Raw genomic sequence first — 20,547 nt, 5'->3', positions numbered from 1 at the left:
TTACATGGAAAAAATCTGAGAATATTTGTAAATTCTATGCACAATGAATCTGCATATATGAGAAAAATATCCAAAATGCACTTTTCTGCATCCTCGAAAATGCAGGAACATGTTGGCGGGCGTTGCATGCCATTTTAGAATGGAGTGCAGATACTTCCTCCCTAAACTAAGTTAATTTACAATTACTGACCAAAAAAATACAATCTTCAGTGCCCGGAATTCCACGTGAGAGGTACACAGCGTTATTGACTGGAAGATCAATATAATATTACTTTTTTTTTGAGGCAGGCAGAAACAGAGTAGAACATATAGGAGAGAGGAACAGGCAGATAGAACCACTGCAGGATTACAGAGGGATAGGTAGATATCCACAGGATTGGAATATAAGTCATCATCAAGCACACAGGTACTACACCACACAACACCCGTACTACTACCAAAACTGGATGAACTACTACCATAACTGCACACCCTGGAGCAGGGTGGAGAGGGGGGAGAATTACCAAAGCCCACCAAAAGTGACACACACAATATGGAAAATCATTCATATTTGCAAACATACAAGGCCTAAAGTCAAAATCAAGAAATAAAGTTAAGTTCATATATGGCCTTCTAATAGAATCGAACTCAATATATGGTGCATTTACAGAAACCCACACGAAAGACTACATGGATAGTGAAATATGGATCCCAAATTATAATCTATATAAATGTGACAGAGTAATTGCGTCAAGTGGAGGAGTAGGTCTGTATATTAAAGAGGAACTGGCATGCACAGAACTCATAAACTCGAAAAATGAGGTGGTACAGGTACTTGGAATCAAGGTAGAAAATATAATTCTAATTATTATTCTAATATTCAAACCGCCAGATGCAACAGTCGAGGAGATACACAAAATAGAGACTATTCTTGATAACCTAGCATACCCAGTACTAGATATTATCTTTCTTGGAGACTTCAATCTACCCAGTTTAAAATGGAGAATAACAAACAATAACATTTGGCAGGAAATCAACCTGGAAATAGCCAACTGCAAGTCAGAGAACTACTGAGATTCTGTGAAAAATTCTCGTTCAATCAGCAGATTACAGATCAAACTAGGAATGAAAACACGCTGGACCTGATATTCACGAACAATGCTGAGCAAATCAGACACATTACAATCTCAGACACTACATTCTCAAACCACAAGATCATTTAAGTGCAAACTAACATTAATAACTGTAATAGGCCCAATTAAGATAAACAACAAGTGAGAAGGGTTATTCAGTAAACTAAATTTTAATAATAAAAGGATAGACTGGGAGAAAATAAACAGGGACCTTACAAACATTAAATGGGAAACTGTTCTAAGTAAAAAAAATTCTACACAAGAATAGAAAAACTGACTTCTGAAGCATATGAAGTCTGTCTGAAACATATTCTTTTGAGGAAAGCCAGAAAACGGTCCAACATACAAAGAGAACGCAGACGACACTACAAAAGAAGAAAAAATATAACGGAAATGCTTAAGCACACACGACTTTCCATACAAAGAAGGAATAATTTAAACAAGAAAATTGAATAAATCGAACAGAGACTGAAACATCCATATCAGATTGAAGAAAGTCAACTAGAACAGAAAGCAATTCAAGAAATAAAAAAATATTTCTTCACATATGCGAAATCTAAAGCTAAAACCACTGCCAGTATTGGACCTATTCGTACAAGTGAAGGTTCATTCACGGAGGATGACAAAGAAATTAGTGAAATCCTAAATAAGCAGTATGAGGACATGTTTAGCACTCCAATAAACAGCATGAAAGTGGAAAATCTGGACAACTTCTTTATGCATGATATCCAAACCCCCTGTAAATATAGCTGATATCAAGACGAGCTTGGCAGATTTTGAAAGGGAAATTGACAACATGCCCAGGCACTCAACAGGGCCAGACTCATGGAATTCAAACTTAATAAAGAAATGCAAAGTGCCAGTAGCGCAGGCATTCAGTATAGTGTGGAGGAAGAGTTTAAACATTGGGGGGATATCAGATACGCTTAAATCAGCAGACATATCCCCATTACACAAGGGAGGGAGCAAAGCACTGGCAAAGAATTACAGACCAGCTGCACTAACGTCTCACATAATAAAAGTATTTGAAAGAGTGATCAGGAGTCAGGTCGCTATTTTCATGGAAACCATTGACCTCCACAACCCAGGCCAACATGGATTTAGAGCAGGAAGATCATGCCTTTCACAGTTACTTGACAACTACGACAAAATCACTGAGGCTTTAGAAGAAAAACAGAATGCAGATGTGGTATACAAGGACTTCGCAAAAACATTCGATAAATGTGACCATGGAGTGATAGAACACAAAATGAGGTCAGTGGGAATAACTGGTAAAGTAGGACGCTGGATACTCAGTTTTCTGTCGAAAAGAACAGAAAGAGTAACAGTCAACCGTATAAAATCGAGTTAAACCACATTTAAAACTCTGTTCCTCAGGGGCACAGTCCTTGCACCACTGTTTTTCCTTATTCTCATATCAGATACAGACTCAATTACAAGTCACTGCTTCGTATCATCCTTTGCAGATAACACAAAAATCAGCATGAAAATTACCTCTGTTGAAGACATTGAAAAACTAAAAGCAGATATTAATAATGTTTCGAATGGGCAGCAGAAAATAAAATTGTTTAACAGTGATAAATTCCATGTATTCAGGTACAGTAAAAATGAGGACCTTAAACATAATTCAGGGTACAAAACACAATCAAATCTGTCCATAGTAGGAAAACCGCATGTTAAGGATTTGGGAATAATTATTTCTGACGACCTAACGTTTAGGGAGCATAATCAAGCAAATATTGCGTCATCCAGAAAAATGATAGGATGGGTTACGAGAAATTTCATATCCAGGGATCCCATCACAATGGTTGTACTATTCAAATCGTTTGTGCTGTCCCGTCTTGAGTACTGCTCAGTACTTAATTTCCCCTTCAAAGCAGGAGAGATTGTTGAAATAGAGGGAGTACAGAGAACATATACTCACGCATAAACGCAATAAAGCACCTAAATTATTGGGATCGTCTCAAAGCTCTCCAAATGCACTCACAAGAAAGGAGACGAGAGAGATATCAAATAATATACAAGTGGAAAATACTGGAGGGCCAGGTCCCAAATCTACACAGTAAAATAACAACATACTGGGTGAACGATATTGAAGAATATGCAGAATAGAACCAGTGAAGAACAGGGGTGCCTGTTCTCAGTGCCTGCACAATCAGAGAACACTTTATAATCATCAGAGATCCACGTTTGTTAAACATCATCCAAGCGAGCTTAAGAAATATTGCGGGATCAATGTGAATATCTTCAGGAGAAAACTAAATTTTGTAAAGGAAGTGCCGGACCAACCGGGCTGTGGTGGGCATGGGGGCTTGCGGGCCGCTCCAAGCAAAAGCCTGGGCTCGGGCCGGGTTTGGGTAGTAGACGAACTCCCAGAACCCCAACAAGCAGATATCAAGCAGGGAGGAATGAGGTACAGTAATACAATGGATCCAGTGAAGGAAGAAAGTAGAGTAATACAATGGGTCTAGTGAAGGAACAGGGTAGAGTAATACAATGGGTGCCGTGAAGGAAGGGGGTATAGTAATACAATGGGTCCAGTGAAGGAAGGGGAACAGTGATGCAAGGAGTATAGTGATGCAAGAGACATAGTGATGTAAGGGGTACAATGGTGATGCAAGGGGTACAGTGGTGATGCAAGGGGTACAGTAATTATGCAAGGGGGTACAGTGGTGATGCAAGGGGTACAGTAGTGATGTAAAGGGTACAGTGGTGATGCAATGGGTACAATAATACCATGGCGTACAGTGATGATGCAAGGAGTACAGAGGTGATGCAAAGGGTACAGTGGTAATGCATGGAGTACAGTGGTGATGCATATGGTACAGCGGTAATGCAAGGAGTAGAGTGGTGATGCAAAGGGTACAGTGGTGATGCAAAGGGTACAGTGGTGATGCAAAGGATACAGTGGTGATGCAAAGGGTACAGTGGTGATGCAAAGGGTACAGTGGTGATGCAAGGGGTATAATAATACCATGGTGTACAGTGTTGATGCAAGGAGTACAGTGATGATGCAAAGGGTACAGTGGTGATCTTGAGGTTATCTTGAGATGATTTCGGGGCTTTAGTGTCCCCGCGGCCCGGTCCTCGACCAGGCCTCCACCCCCAGGAAGCAGCCCGTGACAGCTGACTAACACCCAGGTACCTATTTTACTGCTAGGTAACAGGGGCATAGGGTGAAAGAAACTCTGCCCATTGTTTCTTGCCGGCGCCTGGGATCGAACCCAGAACCACAGGATCACAAGTCCCACGTGCTGTCCGCTCGGCCGACCGGCTCCCTATGCATGTAGTGATGCAAAGGGTACAGTGGTGATGCTAGGGGTACAGAGATATAAGGGGTATAATAATACAAGGGGTACTATAATACAAAGGGTACAATAATACAAGGGGGTACAGAGATACAAGGGGTGCAGAGATACAAGGGGTACAATAATATAAGAGGTACAATAATACAAGGGGGTACATAGTGTCACGTGGGGGTGGGCGGTCCGGGGCTCTGCTAACACTCGGCTGCTAGGGGCTCAAAAGGCCCAAATACTCAGCCCCTCCGACTCCCTGGATACACCGGAGTCTCCTTGGTCACACAAGAGAGGACCAACAATGCCCACCTCCGCAGGTCTTTGCTTCCACCACAAAGGGGTGCCACTGATTCACCCTGGAAGCCCTTCAGTCAGACACGGGGAAACTGCTGTTAACAGTTCCGGCCTAGACCCGTGGGGGAGTGAAGGAAGACTCAGGCTTACCTATAACCATAACCTCCCTGAGTCTTGCCTGCCAGACAAAAAAAAAGGGTTGCAGGAACTCCTTTCCCGCCTGTCTTCTCTATCTTCCTCTTAGCAAGGTCGCCAGCTGGGTTATTGTATCTGCATCCCAGCAATGCAGTTCAGTGGGTGTATTATATATTATTTGTAGCCAGAAGTGTATGCTCATAGAGAAATATCATAAATGGAGGCGCACTCAAACACAGTAATAAAATGTGTGGATTTACTGACGCAAATTACATGAACACACACACACAATCACAAGTAATACATGAATATGGAATATGGATGATGAGTCTGGAGATCGTCAGCCTCTTCTTCCACGACCATCCAACGCTCCTTCTACTGGGCAGGAAGACAGGAGTCTCACACTCTCACAGGAGGGCCTCTTCACCACGTCGGCACCTCTTCTTCACTGTCCTGCCATCCATACACAATGTCCTCTCTGACAGTCCTGGACACAAGCTGCCTTGCAGCCTACTCTACTATTAAAGTAATAAAGTCTTGCTGCCACATACACGAGTAAATATTGTGGCCTAACTAGCCTACTCATACAAGGGGTAATGGGAGGGAAAATGATCTACCTTACACTCCTGGCTCACGACGCCTGTCCCCTCGATGGTGTGAGGTTCCCACGCTTCCTTGGGTCGATCCTCGACGATCCAGGGCGTTCCACAGGTCCTCAGGTGTCGTGAAGCCTTCGCGTCGTCGCCGTTCCAATCCCTGAGATTCAGCTGCCCCAATCCTGGTTCATCGATGGGCGCTGAGCTAATCACTATCTTTCCCCACACTCGCCTCTCCCACAGGGCGTCGCTCCTTGTCCTAGGCACGGTGTCGTCCTTCCAAGATTCTCAGTGGATGTGACCCCAGTCACAGCTAGCTTGCTCGCCCACCTTCCAGACCTCAACGTCCAGCCAGCGCGCCGCCGACTATTTTCCAAGTTTGGGCACTTCTCTGCTCACTGAACTTGGTTCCTCTTTGGCTTCCCAGAAGCGCAGGGTCTCCAATAACTATGGTGGGCAACGAAGGCCAGCTCAATCCACTGAACAAGGCTTGCAGAGCCTCCAATCTTTGAGAGCAGACCGAGGCGCGTCCTGTCGCTTCCACGGTCAGTACAACTCTGACGTTGGCGCCGCCCGGGGCACTCGGTGACGTCATGGCGGGCCCTGATTTGTCGCCCGCGACCTACGTCGGCCAATCCGCGATCGGCATAGTGTCCCTTCCACAAGGTCATATCTGCCGTAGGGGATACTGTTTCATTTTATATCAGGGCGCCAACCTTCCTTTATTTACAACATATAATATAACCTCATTCCATTAAATGGCAGTCGGTCTGGTCGCCACATATATCATTAGACTCCCTGAACCTCAGAGAATCAGTAGGGAGAGCTGATATGACTCTTTAAGCCGGCAAACGAAAGAAATAGGAGAGGGCACCGTAACATACCCCTCCCCTTAAAATAAGAGTCATATCGGAAGAGCGGCACTCAAGAGGGCAATCTATACTCTTGCTCCCTCCGTTCCTGAAGTGTCACTCCTCCAGTTGGTGACGTGGCTCGTACCACCTTGCCAGTCACTTGCCTCATTGTATCTCCACCTCGCATAGTACCGGGTGTGACGGGTGTTCCCTGAACACCTACAAGAAATCCTCTCTCCGTGGCTACGAGTGTACTCCCACGGCTCGTTACCACTGTAAGATTCGGTGCATGCAGCGCCTCCACCGCGTCGTGCACTCCGAGATAGTCTTGCATTTCCACTGCGTCCTACAGGTACTCCATGTTTCCTCTTATGATCTCCTCTTCGCCAATCTTCTCTCTTCTCGGTTTCTCTTCTCCCATAGGTGCGTTGTCTCCTCACAGTGGCACTTGTAACCTGTACTCCATCCAGCAGCTTCCTCTCTTCCACACTAGGCTTTTGCGATGGCCCAATGCCCCTCTGGTTAGGCTGGCGCCTACCCTGGGTGTACCTATTCCCTGCTTTCTCCGTATTGCCTTTCCTATACCACTCGCTCCTTCGTTCCCGACGAACATCTTCACTCCTCCATGAGATTCTCTTCCCTGCAGACGTCTTCTTCGGTTCGTGGTTGGGCTCATCCACCTCCCTGCGGCTCACCTCACCACGGTGGTTCATCTTGCACCTACCACTATTCATCTGGCCGGCATAGGGTGCTTTGCGTCGTGGCTCCTCCACTCTGCCCCTCACTGCCGTTCGCTCATCCACTGAGCTTACTTTATTCACGTTTCTGTATGGAGGGAGTGCGGTCTGCAGCCTCTTCACCGCCCCAGGCGTTTGTACAGCTGCTCCTCGCCACTCCTCCACACGCATCATCAGGCTTAGTCGGAGGTCCCCGTCGGAGTTTTCCACAACCTCCGACGACCTCTCTGCACTCTCGCCCTCGTTGTCGTCGTCTCTGGCGACGTTTTCCCTGGCGAATTCGGCTTCCTCACTATTATTTGGAGCGACCGATACCTCACCTGGCAGGGTTGTACCGCTGCTTGCAACATAGGCACTCTTGGCCCAATCGGGTTGTATCCTGCCTCCTCCGAGGTCATTACCCAGCACCATCTGTACATGCTCTAGGGGTAACTCAGGGGCTACAGCTACTATAGCTTTCTCGACTCCGCAGTCGGCAATCAGCTGTACTTCGTGAAGTGGCAACCTGTATTCCTCCCCCACACTGCGTATCCTCACCACTCCCACAGGTGAATCATTAAATCCCTTGGGGAGAATACTCCTGGTCACCATACTTATGTCAGCACCCGTATCTCGAAGCACGGCAACCTCCACTGGGTCTGACTTTCCAAACTTCACGTTGGCCCCGAAAACGAAGGGATGTTCACCCAACTTCATTTCCCAACCATTCACGTTGGGTCCACTATAATATGGGGTGTGAACAAACACTCTCTCCTCTTCCAACATTAATCCTACATTCCTTTGGTGCTCCTCACACTCGCGGGCATAATGTCCTCTCACGCCACAGTTGTAGCATCGGCTGCCTCCCCTGGGCGGCCACTCGCTAGTCACTCTGGCGGTACCACTTGCAGACGTCCCCTGGGTCCTCCTTGGACTCCTTGTCGTCGTGTCCGGGACTGCAGCACTTGCTCCCGAGTTAGGTCCACTGCTCACAGCTTGGGGCTTCCTCCCCGCGTCTCTTGAGCTCTTGAACCACGTTACTTCATCGGGCACACTACTCTTGGGAGAGTCCCCACCCGTCCTCGCTCCTCCTGAACTCCTAAGGTTCCCTCCCGACCTGGGGTAAGGCGAGTGTCTGGGCGGCCCCTCCCTCCTGATATGTAGTGCCTCCTCCAGCATGTCGGCTCGATCCGCTGCAGCCTTCAGGTCCTTAATACCTGCTTCTCTCACCCTTACTCGCAACTCAGGATGGAGCACTGACATAAACTTCTCCATCACTATCAGTCGTTTGATATCATCCACCGACTCCGCTTCCTCCGCCTTCAACCATCGTAGGAATTTCCGTTCCATATCCCTGGCGGTCTCGGCGTAAGTCTTTCCCGACGCTCTTGTACACTCTCTGAACCGCTTCCGGTACATCTCCGGAGTCAGCCGGAATGAGTGGAGAACCGCATTCTTAATCGCGTCATAACTAGTACACTCCTCTAGGTCCAGCATGTTATAGGCTTCCCGGGCCTCACCAGTCAACCTGCCCTGGACCAGAGCAGCCCAATCATCTTCCGGCCACTCCTTCAGAGTTGCTATCCGTTCAAAGTGTTCGAAGAACGCCTCAGCTTCTTGTGGTTCGAACGTAGGTAAGTCACGTTCCCTTACCTTGAGGTCATCCCGCCGTGCAGGTAGTGAGGGCAGACCACGTTCAACGCGACGCCATTCGACTTCTTTCTTTGCCTTTATCTCCTCCAGTCGCAGTCGTCTCTCTCCTTCTTCTCGCTGCAGCCGAGCTTCTCGCTCCTCTCGCTGCAGCTCAGCCGCACGTTCCTCTCGCTGCAGCTCAGCCGCACGTTCCTCTCGCTGCAGCTGCAGCCGTGCTTCTCTCTCCTCTCGTCGCAGCTGGGCTTCCAGTTGCATCTTCATTATTTCCAGTTGCAGGCTCCTCTTACTACAGCTGGACCTTCCACTGCTCCCATGTTCACTGTGAATTCTCTCCACACTGGTAGGCGCTTGGGGAGGCCCTAGTCGGGACGGTTCACCTTGCGATGGCTCTCCTCGGGACGGCTCCTCTTGAGATGGCTCCTCTCCCGTCGCTTCCTCTCGAGCTGTGAGCTGTGCCATGATCTCTATCCTTCGCTCTGCTACCTTAGTCGTCCTCAACCTGATCCCAAAGTGGTTTGCCACTTGTTGGAGCTGGGCCTTGGTACACTCCTCCAAAATTCTCTCGTCCCTTGTGTCAATAAATTTCTTTACTTTGTCTTCCTCCATCTCTATATCATCAAGCATACACGACGGCACAGACAAGTTAGTAGGCACTAATTTCACCGTTTCAGTCCCTTAGCCGGTTGAGTAACAGTACCACCGAATTCACTGGCCACCTGTATTAGTACCCTGGCAACACTTGTCTTGAAATTTGGTCCACACCGTAGCTTGATCCACGCTTCCTGGCGAGGTTCCCAGTTCTTGGCTACCGGGGTTCGAATCCTGGCAAGGTCGCCAGTTCTCTTGTCACGTGGGGGTGGGCGGTCCGGGGCTCTGCTAACACTCGGCTGCTAGGGGCTCAAAAGGCCCAAATACTCAGCCCCTCCGACTCCCTGGATACACCGGAGTCTCCTTGGTCACACAAGAGAGGACCAACAATGCCCACCTCCGCAGGTCTTTGCTTCCACCACAAAGGGGTGCCACTGATTCACCCTGGAAGCCCTTCAGTCAGACACGGGGAAACTGCTGTTAACAGTTCCGGCCTAGACCCGTGGGGGAGTGAAGGAAGACTCAGGCTTACCTATAACCATAACCTCCCTGAGTCTTGCCTGCCAGACAAAAAAAAAGGGTTGCAGGAACTCCTTTCCCGCCTGTCTTCTCTATCTTCCTCTTAGCAAGGTCGCCAGCTGGGTTATTGTATCTGCATCCCAGCAATGCAGTTCAGTGGGTGTATTATATATTATTTGTAGCCAGAAGTGTATGCTCATAGAGAAATATCATAAATGGAGGCGCACTCAAACACAGTAATAAAATGTGTGGATTTACTGACGCAAATTACATGAACACACACACACAATCACAAGTAATACATGAATATGGAATATGGATGATGAGTCTGGAGATCGTCAGCCTCTTCTTCCACGACCATCCAACGCTCCTTCTACTGGGCAGGAAGACAGGAGTCTCACACTCTCACAGGAGGGCCTCTTCACCACGTCGGCACCTCTTCTTCACTGTCCTGCCATCCATACACAATGTCCTCTCTGACAGTCCTGGACACAAGCTGCCTTGCAGCCTACTCTACTATTAAAGTAATAAAGTCTTGCTGCCACATACACGAGTAAATATTGTGGCCTAACTAGCCTACTCATACAAGGGGTAATGGGAGGGAAAATGATCTACCTTACACTCCTGGCTCACGACGCCTGTCCCCTCGATGGTGTGAGGTTCCCACGCTTCCTTGGGTCGATCCTCGACGATCCAGGGCGTTCCACAGGTCCTCAGGTGTCGTGAAGCCTTCGCGTCGTCGCCGTTCCAATCCCTGAGATTCAGCTGCCCCAATCCTGGTTCATCGATGGGCGCTGAGCTAATCACTATCTTTCCCCACACTCGCCTCTCCCACAGGGCGTCGCTCCTTGTCCTAGGCACGGTGTCGTCCTTCCAAGATTCTCAGTGGATGTGACCCCAGTCACAGCTAGCTTGCTCGCCCACCTTCCAGACCTCAACGTCCAGCCAGCGCGCCGCCGACTATTTTCCAAGTTTGGGCACTTCTCTGCTCACTGAACTTGGTTCCTCTTTGGCTTCCCAGAAGCGCAGGGTCTCCAATAACTATGGTGGGCAACGAAGGCCAGCTCAATCCACTGAACAAGGCTTGCAGAGCCTCCAATCTTTGAGAGCAGACCGAGGCGCGTCCTGTCGCTTCCACGGTCAGTACAACTCTGACGTTGGCGCCGCCCGGGGCACTCGGTGACGTCATGGCGGGCCCTGATTTGTCGCCCGCGACCTACGTCGGCCAATCCGCGATCGGCATAGTGTCCCTTCCACAAGGTCATATCTGCCGTAGGGGATACTGTTTCATTTTATATCAGGGCGCCAACCTTCCTTTATTTACAACATATAATATAACCTCATTCCATTAAATGGCAGTCGGTCTGGTCGCCACATATATCATTAGACTCCCTGAACCTCAGAGAATCAGTAGGGAGAGCTGATATGACTCTTTAAGCCGGCAAACGAAAGAAATAGGAGAGGGCACCGTAACAATAGATACATGGGGAAAAGAGATACAAGGGGTACAATAATACAAGGGGGTACAGAGATACAAGGGGTATAATAATATTACAATGGGTGCCGAGATACAAGGGGTACAATAATACAAAGGGTACGGAGACACGAGGGGTACAGAGATACACAGAGAAACAAGGGGTACATAGACACAAGGGGTACAATAATACAAGTGGTACAGAGATACTAGGGTACAATAATACAAGGGGTACAGACGTACAAGGGGGTACAGTAAGGCAATGAATACATAAGTGGCACAATGAATGAAGGTCTGTAGTGAAGTAAGAACCACAGTGATGAAGTGGGACCATTGGTGTTGTGTTGCATTAGAACAGTGACAGCGTTACAGTGAAGACGGACCACAGTGACACTATGCAGGAGGACTACCACAGTGACACTATGCAGGAGGACTACCACAGTGACACTATGCAGGAGGACTACCACAGTGACACTATGCAGGAGGACTACCACAGTGACACTATGCAGGAGGACTACCACAGTGACACTGTGCAGGAGGACTACCACAGTGACACTATGCAGGAGGACTACCACAGTGACACTATGCAGAAGGACTACAGTGACTGTTTTAAACACTGGTAACAATGATGCTGTTAGGCGGATGTATAATGATGAATATGAGGACACTGGTGTACATCTGTACAGAGTACACTAGCTTATGTGGGTACATGAGTACATTGGTGTACACTAGCTTATGTGGGTACACGAGTACACTGGTGTACACCTGTGCACCAGTTCACAATTGAAAAATAAATGAATGGTGTTCTGCCATTTTTAGAGATCATGATTCTTAGAATCGGTAGCAGTTTCAAATTCAGTGTGTATAGGAAGCCTACCAATGTGTGCTCGTATGTTCATTTTTACTCAAATCATCCTATTCTGGTTAAGCGGCCAGTTTTTTCTGGTATGTTTCTCAGAGCCCTGAAGGTTTACAGTCCGGAATTTTTTGATGAAGAAATAACGAATGTATTTGAAATTGGGAAAAAGTTAAAATACCCAAAATCGGTATTGGATCTTGCGTTTGGTCAAGCAAAAAGGACGTTCTACAAACAAGCTCCCAAGTCTAAACCAGAACTGAAAAACTCGTTGATATTACCATATTCTGATAGTCTAGTATATCTGGCCCCAGCCCTGAAAAACCTTAATATGAACCCAGTGTTCAAAAATGATAATACAGTTAGGTTCATGTTAATTAAGAACTCGCCCTCGTCTGTAGCAGGTTGTGTGTACTCCATCCCTTGTAATGAGTGTGCATGTGTTTTACATCGGTCAGACTTTTTCCTCGCGTTTAAAACAACATTCATATGCTATTCGTACAGCTCAGCACTCCAGTGCATTGTATTTGCATTCTAGTTTGTGCAATCATTCTATCTACTTCAGAGGGGGCAAAATGCATTGTTAAAAGTAAGGGTTTTGTCGAACGAAATGTGATCGAGTTTGTTTTAATCAAACACTGTAACAACAGCCTTAAAGTGAGCCCTGGTATTTACAAGTTGGATCCCGATATAAGCCTCAATATAGCACGTCAATACAATATAGCATCCATTTAACTATGTATGGCACTTTTATATATCTTCCAGTTCTGTTTATTAATGGGAGCTGCCTCAAATGAGCCAATGGGCCCTCTGCAATTACCTTCTTTTTTACATTTCCTTTCCTTCACCTTTTCTTGGTGGTCAGGTGATCTGCCCTGGCGGGTATAAAGGTCTGATCAACAATGTTTCCACCTCCATTCTACTTTGCTCTGATGAAGGCGATGTAACCGAAAACGCGTTAAGCATTCTATATTTTCCACATGTGGTTTTTCCGCATACTTAGATCAGTGTTTTTTTTATCATTGTTGCATACTGTGGACGCTTTATGTTATTCTGCACCGACCATGCCCATTCCTCCACTTGTTCACACCAATCAAGTTCCGAATTCCTTTGACGACAAAATGGTTACTGTACCTTAAACATTCGTGCAATATTAGAAGTCAAGAGCCAGATCCAGTCAAAACCAACCAGGGCTATCATTTAAGGTATTAGGACAGTGACTGATTAAAGTAGACTCAATCAAATTTCGCTCAACGAAACCGCCGCTACGGGCAATGCTTTTTGATGCTCTTCAATATCTTCCAGCCCCCCTCGAGTCCCATCTCCAACTTTTTCCCCCAATATCCCATCTCTCCCCTTCTTTCCCCTCTCATATCCACCTCTCCTCCCCTCTCTCACAGTCCCCCCCCCACCCGTCTCTCACCTCTCCTCCCGTGCTTTCTTCCTCTCTCTTTTTCTCAGGAAAATTATATAACAGAGCACAAACTGATGAATAAGTGTACATATAACACAACCAATATTTCAGACTTTATGCCACAAAACTCACATGGGGTTGGAATCTCTATATAAAGGGATATATTTTTTAAAGCTTTTTAACGTAAGAGTTCTCTGACTAGCCTATGACGATCTCCTACCCGACATGTTCATGGGGGTAATTTGGTTGAGGTGAGCCCTAAGCCCCTGGCCTCCAACCTTGGACAGACATTCCCTCTCTTATAAATATAAATAGAAAGCAATTAATGCAAGGCTTTGTTCCTCTTGGTGATATTTTATTTCATACCAACTCCAGCACTCCTTAGTTTTTCCATCCCTCACAAATGAGTAACTTATCTTCGCACAACCATAAAGACCTGACGTCTCTTGATGAGTTTCTCGTACACTTCTCTGTTATTTCCAGTGAATGAGTCCTCTCCTATCTTTATTTAAAATCCGTGCTACTTAACTGTAGTTTTATCTTGATGCTGTGAATCAACTTTGCTTCTGCTGGAATGTCCATTCTTAGCTGATTTTCTGCCATACTTCTCAATCTGAGATATTCATTCCTGACCCCATGAAGCACTCTCTATTTTCTCTATACATTTATTTAGTTTTTTTTGTCCTCGTGCTAATGCACGTCGCTTCCTTGCAGCTTTTGTTAAACCAAAATCAGTTATTGTCTTTCCTCTGAACTGCTAATTTGCTGGCTGCCTGTGAGCAAATCCCGTTAAAGAAGTCCATCATTTACAGTATTGACTTTCCCTTGAGTTCTATCTTTCATGACATTTTTAACAGACGTTTTCTCATTTCCTCTTACTTTCATCTTTGATATGCCAATCTTTCACCTCCAGGTCTGAATACCAAAGAGGGCATTGCTTTTGCTACAAGGTACTCAAATGCCGCCTCACAGTGGTCCTTTGGTCCTTCCCTGATCCCTTATTTCCAGGGAAGGTTAGAAATTTCAGTTCCTCTATATCTCGCTAATTTATTGTGAATATCAGGTAAATCAGGGAACTTTTTGCTATCCTCAGTCTTGTGGGTCTATTGTCATACATAGGAAGTTCCTTGTTTTTACCTCCAAGAATTTAGTTCACCATCACGAGAGCTCTTTCTAAAGAGCTAAAGACCTTTTCAGCCCTTTCTGTGGAGCTCCTCATTCTTCAAATCTTTCTTACCCTGATTGAAGTCCCCTTATGATTAAGATTAAGAGTCGCGACTAATTCCCATTTGCAACTGAGGTAGAAATTACTGGCCTATTGCTCCAGCCATACTCCTGCCTCGGTCTTCTGACGTTGTGTGGAGGATCATATATTACTGCTGCTCTTGCCTAGGGTCCTCTCATCCTTGTGTTTCTGTTATAGTCACTAAATCCATTGCATTTTTGACAGCTTCTTGAATAGCTAGCCATTCCCAGTCAATTTGAGTATTCACCCTTGCTCTCTTCCTTTCCTCTGCTGTTTGAAAACAGTAGTCTTGGGGAGTATTGCATAAGTTATGACTCTTGACACTTTCGTTTTTCGTTTTTTTTTGTACACAATTACATACAAGTTTTCCTGGAATGCTTGTAATTCCTTCTGTAATTAAATGTCGGTGTACAAGACTATTTATCACACTTTTCTCTTTGTATTCTTACGTGTAAGTTCCATCGTCCTTCATTCGTCCTGTAAGGGAATGGAGGACGATGGAACTATACACTTCCTTCACTATACAAAGTTGTATAGTGAAGGAGTTGAAGGGGTTTGGTGCTATTTACTATTTTATGGGAATTTAGGGGTGAAGTAGGGGAAGAGGATCAGAGAGGATATGAAAGAAGAGTAGACAAGTGGGGTGTGGATTAAATGCATGGGGGGTGTTAGGTATTACCAAGCTGTGAGCGGGTGTGAGGAAATGGATGATTTATGCTGCTGCTGTTGTGGTTGATCCTGGGGTGGTCGAGTTGGAGGATGCAGGTTTTTCATTCCCTTCTCTTTCCCTGCACTTTAATTGCATTTCTAGCAGTTGGCTAGTGTTCCTTGCTGCTTTCTGTGAAGTGGTTACATGCATTACTTCCTGCAATGCTTTCTTAGCCTCCGGGACCGTTGCCAAAATCTCCGTAAATGTAAACATTCCTGATGAAGGTTCTTTTTCTGTTCAGTTGCTTACTACATAGTACAGTTTACTGCAAAAAAAATGCACATTTATATAGTGTACTTTGATATAGTGCCCGTTGACACAGTGTAATATAATGCAATGCACAGTGATACAAAACAAACATACGGTGGACATTAAGAAGAAAAGCTCCCAAGACACGAGAAACACAGTGACAGACTGTGCCTAACAACTCTGCCTTACACGTATCTCTGGGAGATATCCACGCCCTGGTTGTAGGCTGTGAGCACCAGCTCCTGCCACGATACGTCTCCGCCGCCCATTGCTTCCTTGACGGCTTCCAATCTCTCCTTGATCATCTTGCATGCCTGGGCCACCACCTGGAGAACAGTCTCGGCTTAGCAACAACCAGCCGTTACTAACTCAGGTTCATTCAGTAAGTAAATAAGAAAAGACTATTGTTATATATTCATATTACGGAATTTTGTTATTTGCATTACAGCACATTCTATAATACTCTTACGGACAAATCTTTCATTTTCCTTTCAAATCTTTCGGTATACCCTAATCTACCTAACATTACTGGCCAGGAATGACTAAGATTTAATGAGTTATCGGATAAAGAACACTTCCCTTATTGTAGATGAAGATTGATCTGATGATGGGCGCTGTTTACACCCCACAACACCGAGTTTATAGGGAAAATTGTGGAGCGTATTGCAGCTCCAGCGAGATGTTTATTTACGTTAAATTTAATGGCGCCTCCCTCCCACTCACGCATCGAGCGTCTTGTCCAGACGTTTATCAAGAAGTGGAAGGAGGTTTTATATTTAAGATGTTTTAGTACTGATTATTGAGATCGTTCATGGGAAATGTTTTTATGATGTTTACAGTCCAGACATTTTTGTTTAAGAGAAATTTCTAATATTTCAACTGGTGAATTTAATAGTGACGTGGCAATGATATTCCCATATTCTTCCGGGGAAAATTCCACTGGATTCTCGTTTTCTTTGAATGAATAAATTAGTACACTATCCGCAGTAACATTAACTACATATTATATTAAATGTTAGTAATAGTGTCTTTTTTCCGATAGAAGTAAGCCTATTACAGTGTTCGGGATACTCATGTGGTAGTAGGCTTACTGCAGTGTTCCAGCCTCACATGGAAAAGAAGGCCTATCCTTTGTGTAAAATGACTGAATTAATGTCACTGACGTTCATGAGTCTCTCTGAGTGAGAATAGCGCTATTAGCCTTTATTATAACGAGTGTTGAGCCGATATGAGTTAACGTGTTGATGCTAACATCGCATGTGACCATAATGCAGGCTGCAACATATAGAACATACACAAGGACTTGTGACTCACGTAGCTAGCAGTGTCGGAGCCAGTTGAGCCCCCAGTGCAGGTGGAGTTGGGGTTGGTGTGGGTTGTGGTGGGCATTACGCTCACATACTCCAGAGGAACACCGAGCTCATACGCGGCACACTGGGCTGTCTGCAACACACAATATCCTCACTAAAATTTTATAACACGAAAAAAGTATGAGATCAATATATGGAGATGCGGACTGACTAGTAAATATGTTCCGGTGGTGTCAAAGTTGAAGATGATAAGTGAACAGGACATGAAGATCTAGAGTCAGACAGATGGACACAAGCATCTGTGCCCATCTGTTTGACACAAGCAAACTGAGAAAGAGCCAAGCTGACCTTAGTGTTGATACCCTGCCCCATCTCAGTGCCACCGTGAGAGATTGTCACGGTGCCATCGTGAGCGTCCACAGCGACCATGGCACTGAAGGGCATCACCAGGTTCACGCCGTATGGCCACAACATGGGCATCACTGCCAGACCCCGCTTCTTCCACAGGTTCTCCTGAAAGGGCGAGAGCAGGACGTAACATTATATTACACTCCTAACAGTTTTGTTTAAACAGAACATGCATGATGACTGCCTTATCACCGACTCGTCTAAATTAGCGAAATCTAGAGAACACTCACGAAATATTTTTGAAAAGTTGAATTCTAATATACAGATCATCTTAGACGATTGGCATCTACAAAAATGTGATACTGAATAGTTAAAATCTAAAAGATTGGAATAATTCAAAGACGGTGGTCTTTCGTTGAATGGTGAACTGATATAATAACTGTCATCTCCTGCACTGACCTTGTTGAACTGGGTGATATCTGTCTTCCGACTCTCCACATCAGCCGTTACCTTAATCTGCTCAATCATGTCCGAGAGGAGATTTCTGGGAACTATGATTTCCTCTGGTATTTTCGACATTTCTGTGAACGTGTTAGAGCTGGAATAGTTAACATGTCACCTTACGAGTGGGCTCAGCAAACTACTTATTTGTGCATTAAACATGATGAGTACTGTGGGCGGCCTGGCGGATCTGTGGTGGTTTGAGGACATTATTGAACAAGATGTAGCAGGAGGTTATCCTCTTGAGGGAGCATGCGAACAACAAGGACAGACTTTAAACAATCACTAACTCGTCGTGCCATAATGGATAACGGTTTTAAAAATACCATAAAGAAACATTGTGTCCCTGTCGTGAAAACTTCTAATGCGTTATCTGCGTCCGAGGACGAGTGGTCGAGGGAGGTGACACAAGCAACTGCAAAAGCAAGTAAGAGGATCTTGTTTGAGAGGATGTGCATGATAAATATATGGGAAGGATTTTCTGGCTATGAATAGGATAAGTTAATAATTTACTATGTGGGAGCGGTTAGTGGGAACATTGCTGACAGTAAAGATAAAGTTAAGGCTCTTGATGTAAAGGGAACACATTATTAGGCCAGCCCGTCTGCCTAAGGTTTCCCAACGTCAAGAAATTGTCATACTAAAGTGCCCATATCCTAACCTACCAGAGGACCCAAAACAGAAAACGGAGCTGAATGTTAATTTCGCGAGCCACTATTATTTCCTAGTGCGACAATATTTGGTCTTAGATAGGAAATACGTCAAAATGCGACATTCTATTACGAAGAGGGGTTGGATTAGCTTAGTGCAGGCAGGAATGATATTAATCAAGTTTGGAGCAAGGAAACAGTAAACAAGAATAAGACAGGGGCGAGATGCATTGTGTCTTTGTGATGTTATACTGCTCTTAAGACGCTCATACACAAACAATTTGTACCATAAGTAGCTGGCACCTGCAGCGGTGAGTCCCATACTGAGGAACTATAGCAGCGGTGAGTCCCACACTGAGGAACTATAGCAGCGGTGAGTCCCACACTGAGGAACTATAGCAGCGGTGAGTCCCATACTGAGGAACTATAGCAACGGTGAGTCCCATACTGAGGAACTATAGCAGCGGTGAGTCCCACACTGAGGAACTATAGCAGCGGTGAGTCCCATACTGAGGAACTATAGCAGCGGTGAGTCCCATACTGAGGAACTATAGCAGCGGTGAGTCCCACACTGAGGAACTATAGCAGCGGTGAGTCCCACACTGAGGAACTATAGCAGCGGTGAGTCCCACACTGAGGAACTATAGCAGCGGTGAGTCCCATACTGAGGAACTATAGCAACGGTGAGTCCCACACTGAGGAACTATAGCAGCGGTGAGTCCCATACTGAGGAACTATAGCAGCGGTGAGTCCCACACTGAGGAACTATAGCAGCGGTGAGTCCCACACTGAGGAACTATAGCAGCGGTGAGTCCCACACTGAGGAACTATAGCAGCGGTGAGTCCCACACTGAGGAACTATAGCAGCGGTGAGTCCCATACTGAGGAACTATAGCAGCGGTGAGTCCCATACTGAGGAACTATAGCAACGGTGAGTCCCACACTGAGGAACTATAGCAGCGGTGAGTCCCATACTGAGGAACTATAGCAGCGGTGAGTCCCACACTGAGGAACTATAGCAGCGGTGAGTCCCATACTGAGGAACTATAGCAGCGGTGAGTCCCATACTGAGGAACTATAGCAGCGGTGAGTCCCACACTGAGGAACTATAGCAGCGGTGAGTCCCACACTGAGGAACTATAGCAGCGGTGAGTCCCACACTGAGGAACTATAGCAGCGGTGAGTCCCACACTGAGGAACTATAGCAGCGGTGAGTCCCATACTGAGGAACTATAGCAGCAGTGAGTCCCATACTGAGGAACTATAGCAGCGGTGAGTCCCACACTGAGGAACTATAGCAGCAGTGAGTCCCATACTGAGGAACTATAGCAGCGGTGAGTCCCATACTGAGGAACTATAGCAGCGGTGAGTCCCACACTGAGGAACTATAGCAGCGGTGAGTCCCATACTGAGGAACTATAGCAGCAGTGAGGGCCCATACTGAGGAACTATAGCAGCAGTGAGTCCCATACTGAGGAACTATAGCAGCGGTGAGTCCCACACTGAGGAACTATAGCAGCGGTGAGTCCCATACTGAGGAACTATAGCAGCGGTTAGTCCCATACTGAGGAACTATAGCAGCAGTGAGTCCCATACTGAGGAACTATAGCAGCGGTGAGTCCCATACTGAGGAACTATAGCAGCAGTGAGTCCCATACTGAGGAACTATAGCAGCGGTGAGTCCCACACTGAGGAACTATAGCAGCAGTGAGTCCCATACTGAGGAACTATAGCAGCGGTGAGTCCCATACTGAGGAACTATAGCAACGGTGAGTCCCATACTGAGGAACTATAGCAGCGGTGAGTCCCACACTGAGGAACTATAGCAGCAGTGAGTCCCATACTGAGGAACTATAGCAGCGATGAGTCCCATACTGAGGAACTATAGCAACGGTGAGTCCCACACTGAGGAACTATAGCAGCGGTGAGTCCCATACTGAGGAACTATAGCAGCGGTGAGTCCCACACTGAGGAACTATAGCAGCGGTGAGTCCCATACTGAGGAACTATAGCAGCGGTGAGTC

The 20,547-nt window shown here is 46.1% G+C and overlaps 1 protein-coding gene across 1 annotated transcript in view; it reads right to left on the bottom strand.

Annotated features, from left to right (window-relative positions):
* Positions 1-20,547, bottom strand: part of LOC138354749 (xanthine dehydrogenase/oxidase-like) — a 171,556-nt gene that overhangs the window by 20,221 nt on the left and 130,788 nt on the right. The window contains exons 23-26 of the mRNA XM_069309237.1: positions 17,832-17,953; positions 17,373-17,537; positions 17,029-17,157; positions 15,904-16,040 (exon numbers count right to left, since the gene is read on the bottom strand). Coding sequence (XP_069165338.1) covers positions 15,904-16,040; positions 17,029-17,157; positions 17,373-17,537; positions 17,832-17,953 — 553 coding nt within the window. The remainder of the gene's footprint in view (positions 1-15,903; positions 16,041-17,028; positions 17,158-17,372; positions 17,538-17,831; positions 17,954-20,547) is intronic.

This window comes from Procambarus clarkii, chromosome 64 (assembly GCF_040958095.1).
Source record: "Procambarus clarkii isolate CNS0578487 chromosome 64, FALCON_Pclarkii_2.0, whole genome shotgun sequence".
In the NCBI taxonomy this organism is placed as follows: Eukaryota; Metazoa; Arthropoda; class Malacostraca; order Decapoda; family Cambaridae; genus Procambarus; species Procambarus clarkii.
Note: the sequence above shows the minus strand (reverse complement) of the source record. Positions and strands in the feature narration are given on the sequence as shown.